Source organism: Gouania willdenowi, chromosome 3 (genome assembly GCF_900634775.1).
Source record: "Gouania willdenowi chromosome 3, fGouWil2.1, whole genome shotgun sequence".
Lineage (NCBI taxonomy): Eukaryota > Metazoa > Chordata > Actinopteri > Blenniiformes > Gobiesocidae > Gouania > Gouania willdenowi.
In genome coordinates this window covers 28008471-28014782 of record NC_041046.1, presented here as the reverse complement: position 1 = coordinate 28014782, position 6312 = coordinate 28008471, and the positions used below count along the sequence as shown (strand labels likewise).

Here is a 6312-nt window from a genome sequence, read left to right as displayed (position 1 = left end):
TGCAGATGATTAATGTAACATAGAGCAGGTGTTCTGTGTTCAGCAGCAGTTAAAGTTTAAATTTGGGAAATAAACGAACTAAACTGCCTAACTTAAGCAGGTCATTTAACACTGAGTTCCAACTAAAGGTAAATTATTCTATCGTGCATTTTATGGTTTTAATTTAAAGATATGAAAGTCATGGCTTGTTATATATTAAGCACCTGTTCAACTTATCATTATTGCAAATAGATAATCAGCCAAACTCAATGTATTTATCAGTTACATCTATTTCAGTTATTGCATTTAATATAAAACTTAAATATATCCCCAAAAACTATATCTACTTTTTGAAAATAATGTTTCACCACCCCTAATTAATAACGACTTTAGAGGATGTTTTGATATCAAAACAAACCCACGCAAGAAAAATGGTTTAAGTGTCTTAGAAAAGTTATTCAAGTGTTCCCTTATCTTTATTTTATTTTTCTCATCTTAAAGGGGAGATTAATTCACCCCTATATCACTCAGATTATCTCTGGAGATTATATGCGGATTAAACACAATTAGATTCAAGACAAAGACTTCAGCTATGTGCAGAAAATGTTTTTTTTTCTTCTTTTCTGAAAGGTTCACAAATGTCACCATCCACACTCCAGTCCAGTTGGTGGCGGGAAATCACCAAAATGAAGAAGCAGAAGCCGAGAGTTTCCGCCCCACTTGGTCACGTGTGCGGAAACAAAGCGCCATGTTTTAGGACTACAAACTACAAGTCAGCTGCTCAGTGGCTGTTTATCTCTGAGCCAGTTGTCTGGTGTGGGCAGACTCCTTCTCTTTTGAAGAGCGTTTTATCAAATGTGGATGTTTTAGTGAATAGTTTATATCGTCGACTGGCTGCCAAGATGAAGTTTATGCTGCTTTCTGCTGTCGTGTTTGTGTTCTTCATCCAAGTGACAGCTAAGGTAAGCTAACGTTAGCTTGGTCAGCATCCGACACAAAATGGGGATACATGTTCGGTAGACTGAATATATGTGTTTAAAAGTTAAACACCTAAACATCCACCTGTGGACACTAACATTGATGGCTTGGATTGGTAGTGGCTGTGGTAGAAACGTCACGGTGTAGCGTATTTATTCGTTTCCCCACTGATTGATGGGCGACTTCCGGTATTGGGTATTGTCATGTCATGTTTTTGATTCAATTCCACACAACTGAAAGTTTACAACATTTAGTATGATGTGTCCAATGATAAGTTTGGAGTTGTGGCGATGCTTACGTATCTTTTAATAATGGACTCTCTCTAACCACAGCAGAGCCCTGCGTAGGCCGTTGGAAAGAATTTAGATAACAAGGTAACAACTTGACCCATAACACCGCTTCCGCCTCTCCGGTTGTTACCGTTTAACGAGTAATATATATTGTGCTTTTGCTTTCAAATGCATGTTTTCTGCAGAGATATGGATAGTTTTTCCATCTGTACCGCTGGAGTGCTTGTTCTAAAGCTCGGTCGATGAGAATAGTATAGAATTCATGTTGGGTGTGGGATACATATGAATGTGTATATACGTATATATGCATATGTGTGTATCCATAAAATGAAGAGTCCGTCCTTAAGACTGCTCTACTGTAAAGTGTCTTGAGATACCATTGGTTATGATTTGGCGCTATACAAATAAAGATTGATTGATTGATAGAATAGCGTTTATTGCCATATGTACATGTTGAATAGAACAGGTACAATGGAATTATTGTGCATGTCTCAGATTAAGATTGAATTTTTTTTACAAACAACAAATCAGCCAATACAGTATAAGTAAAGGTGCAAAACAAGGAAAGAACAGAAGTATACTTAACAAAAAATGTAACAAATAGTGACAGTGACATCCCTGCCTTACAGACAATATCTTTACATTAATGTTATGATCAATTATTATGAACGTGCTTTGGTAGAGAAAACCTTCATGAATCAATTTATAATCATAACATAATAAATGAGAATGTGTTTTTTTTTTTTTTTTTTTTTTAGAATTCTGAAGACATTCGCTGCAAATGCATCTGTCCACCCTACAAAGACGTTGCAGGGCAAATCTACAAACAAAATGTTTCCTTGAAAGACTGGTATGTTTAGACACGTGCCCTTTTTGCTGAACTAAAACATATAAGCAGTTTGTCTGCTTACAAATAGCTTTCTATTCTGTTTTCAGTAACTGTCTTCATGTAGTTGAGCCCATGCCGGTGGATGGGAAAGATGTAGAAGCGTATTGTTTACGCTGTGAGTGCAAATATGAAGAGAGAAGCTCAGGGACCATTAAGGTAAGAATAAGTCTATATATTGGTCGTGTCCATTTTTTTTTTTTTTTTTTAAAGGACTGGTGTATTTTCTCCTTTCCTTTGTGTCCCTTCTTTCCAACATTAAGGGTGCTTTCACATATACCTCTTTGATCCGCACCATGCTTCGTTTCCTCGGATTGTGCGTTTTTTTTCTATAATGTGAAACACTCGAAGTCTGGTGCGGAGCAAACAAGCAAACTCTGGTTTTCTATAGGGGTCTTGATTCGGCTTAAGCAAAGCATGGTGTGGTTGTTAACCATGTGAGAAAGCAACCAGGAACAAATATAGGACTTTACATTGAAGCACAATTGTGATGGAGCAAAACTCTATCAAGGACAGGACAGCAGCGGCACACAGCAATCACAGAATGTCGTCGCGGCAACAGGCACACACAACCCAGCACTCCTGTAGTCAACAAACGAACAAACATCCATCTATCCATCCATCCGTCCATCCTCAGACCCACTTTGTCAGCACTCAAACAAACAAACAAACACATCACAAACATTTCCACACTCCCTTCCATATTACTCCCACATCATTCATTTATTTCGCTTCTCTCTCTTCCTCATACTGTTCACATAGTCAGTGATGGCTGCACATCTGACTGCTCTATGTTTCACCTGCTCATACGTTCACATCTTCACACGTTATACATCCATACCGGTAATTTACCGGTGACATGACTCCTTTGAGCGCTGACAGGTGGGAGACGGAGCGGTGTCATCTCTGTGTTTATGTATCGCATTAGCGCAGGTTGTGGGATTGTGTGATTATGGATTATTTTGAATTATTATTAATTACGTTTCTGTCGGGGTTTGTTTTAGGATTTCCTTTGGAAAATATAGGAAGAAGCACAAAATATAAGACGTGACAGCGCATAGCACACACACATGAACATACCTAGCGATCCATTGTACACTTATATACACACACATGTCACAAACATTTTCACACTCATTGTGTTTATGGGTAATTTTTAAACATTACTAATTAGGTTTCTGGGGGTATTGTTTGAGGATTTCCTTTGGAAAATACATTTTTCTGACCGAAGTCTAGGGAGGCTGAAGTATTCCGTCCGATAGGCGACCGACTGTTTTGTCTGCGTGACGCTCAGAAAGTTTGGTGTGCTTGGCAAATAGCACAGTTTCTTCCATTCTTGTCCTCCCATTTTATATGTGATTGTCTTTCCTTGCTTCTTTGGACGGGATGTAACTGAAATGTTTGTACAGCACTTTGTGGTTTTTACCTGTGAAAAGCACTTTATAAATAAGATGTACTTAATTACTTATTTACATGTGTGAAAGCGGACCGGACGAAATTAAAAAAAGTAGCAATGTTGCAGATTTACCACCTGAACTGTAACGTGTCTCCCACACTATGTGTGAAAGCTGACCGGAACAAATATAAAAGTAACAATGTTGCAGATTTACCACCTGAACTGTAACGAGTCCCCCACACTATATGTGTGAAAGCACCCTTAGTTAAAAATGTGAGAACATTTTAAAAATCTTACTTTGTAACTAGGTTACCATCATTATGTACCTCTCCATTCTGGGACTGCTGCTGCTCTACATGGTGTATCTGACACTCCTCGAGCCCATATTGAAACGCCGACTTTTCGGACACTCGCAGCTCATCCAAAGTGATGAGGATGTCGGGGTAGGTGTCAATCTTAATGTTTTGTAACCCATCTTCTGTGTGACTTCTGTGATTCATCTTACTATGGTCATTTGTAGGTATAAACAGGTTTTCTTTTGCACAGCAGATAATCAGATGCGTCACACTTTCAAGCTTAAAGCTGCTGGTGACAAGATTTTTTCAACAGATAAAGACCGATTTTTTTGGCCTCTTAGATCAATAAATCGAAGATCATTTGTTCACAAACAAATATGATTAATTAAAAATGTCACTTGAAAGTTTGTTTTAATCTTCATAGTGAACAATGTATTGTAAACAATTATTCTATGGTGTTCCTAATGCAATTGCGTGAAATGATCCTGAAGTTCAAGTCACATGACTTTGTCAACAAACATCTTCCTTTATTTTTAAAAAAGATTGTCGCCTACAGCTTTAACATTACATAAGCAGTACATGGATTTTTGGATCTTCTTTCAATCTTTAAAAACTCCAATTTATCATTTTATGACATAACGTGCAGTTCATTGTTTTATTTATTCAGTTTATGGATTTGGATTACATGTTGAGGACCTTTTTTTATAATAATACGTTTTTAGTGAAAAAACAATAACATCATTTTGAAAACGCTGATACAGGAGAGGACACACAATTATCATTAATGTTTGATGAGCACATCTCTGGGGTTTCAGATTATTGTAAATTTCATCTTCACCGCTAGATGTCACTGATTGACACACTGGTCTTTTAGATTGAACTTTCTATTGTCATTCAATTTCTGCTGTGTTGAGTGTTATTTTTACTGTTTTCACTAGTGTTTTTTTTTTATTACTGTTATCAGGGTTTTGACTAACGTACTTAATGGATTTTGACAAAATTCAAATTAATGATGGACCATATGTAATTAAAGATTCCATTCAATTTTGGAAGAGATCCGGATCAATATACTGATTCTGGATCAATGGAGAAATCTAAAATATTCATATGTTTGTTTGTAATTGACCGATCTTAATTACATTTGACTCAGTCATGCTGCATTGGTTCCTCAATTACCCTACAGAGTTTAATTCAGATCTGATCTAGACTGTACTTTTCATTTTGATTTTTGGAAAAAAAAATGGTGTCTATACATGTAACCTACTGTATTGTTATTAATGGCGATAGACATTTCATACAAGCCTTTAAAGTGTGAATGATCATGGCACCATGACCAGACAACTGCTAATATCTAGCAAAGATCATTTTTTCGCTCTGGGGTAGTTTATGCTCTCCTGTTAAAATGATGTGACCTTTAGTTTTTTTTAAAAACATATCAAACGTTGCCATTTACAATATAGTTTTTTTATTAAAATACAGTGACAAGGGACTAATATACTGTAGTTTACCACTTTGACCTCACAGCATTTTTGAGGTAATGAGGGTTGTTTCAAAATATGAATAAACAAGAAAATAATTTTTAGAAAAACCACTTCATTAATTACATGTTTTTTTAAACTGAAAAATCAAAAATCTTGATCTTTTTTTACCTATTTATCTCCGAGCACAGTTGGCTGTTTGACCTCTCTCATTACCCCCATTCTGTGTGTTTTTTTTAGGAGCAGCCTTTTGCTAATGCTCACAACGTTCTGTCTCGCTCACATTCTCGACCCAACATGCTGAACAAAGTGGAGCATGCACAACAGCGCTGGAGGAGGCAGGTCCAGGAACAGAGGAAATCTGTGTTTGACCGTCACGTTGTTCTCAGTTAAACTTAGAAATGGGACAGGCAACAAAATAACTGAAAAAACCCCACTGTGACTGTAAGCTACTTTCTGTGTCGTCTACTTTATGATTTGTAACTACAATCATTTGATATGTGGCTCATTCTAGATGAACAGAGTGAACTTTAAATGAAAGCCAGACTAACACTCTGATAAATGAAGTCTTCTCACTCCACATCGGACAGTGGTCCTGCTGCAATGAGAGTTTGTTAGCATTTAACTGTTGGATTTAGTTTTACGCCACCTTGAACAAAGGTGTAATAACTACTGCTCCCATTGGTGTAAAAATGGATCCGTAAAAAGCACGTTTTCTATTCAACCTTTTTCTAAATGTTTTTCCAAAGCTTCATTCCTGCCATGATGTCTTGATGTTTCAACTGGTGTGCACCCCAATTTTTCATACATCAAAAGGTAATATTTGATAGTTGTTTCACTTAAAATGATGCAAATTCCTGGTGATGTCATGGTAAGTGCAGACATGCTCCTGATCTTCATCTGTTGAAGTCGGAGCCTTTTTCTCCTGCTTATCACCTGTAATACATTGTATTTATTTCAGCAATTTGCAAATAGGTTTGTCATCCTCGAGCTCTAAGAGGTGTATGGT

At 36.9% G+C, this 6312-nt stretch overlaps 1 protein-coding gene across 1 annotated transcript; it reads left to right on the top strand.

The window, feature by feature from the left end:
• Nucleotides 1-720: 720 nt before the first annotated feature.
• Nucleotides 721-6312, top strand: tmem9b (TMEM9 domain family, member B). Its single transcript, XM_028443305.1, has 5 exons — nucleotides 721-941; nucleotides 2006-2097; nucleotides 2184-2292; nucleotides 3838-3972; nucleotides 5544-6312. Exons 1-5 carry the CDS (start codon nucleotides 882-884, stop codon nucleotides 5694-5696), a joined length of 549 nt encoding a protein of 182 aa, XP_028299106.1. The 5' UTR covers nucleotides 721-881; the 3' UTR covers nucleotides 5697-6312.

What these genes read in the sequence shown, in the direction of transcription:
- tmem9b (XM_028443305.1), top strand. Translation starts at nt 882, where the DNA reads ATGAAGTTTATGCTGCTTTCTGCTGTCGTGTTTGTGTTCTTCATCCAA. An exon ending in GAAGCTCAGGGACCATTAAG is followed by an intron (nt 2,293 to 3,837) that starts GTAAGAATAAGT and finishes CTTTGTAACTAG; the next exon opens with GTTACCATCATTATGTACCT. An exon ending in AAAGTGATGAGGATGTCGGG is followed by an intron (nt 3,973 to 5,543) that starts GTAGGTGTCAAT and finishes TGTTTTTTTTAG; the next exon opens with GAGCAGCCTTTTGCTAATGC.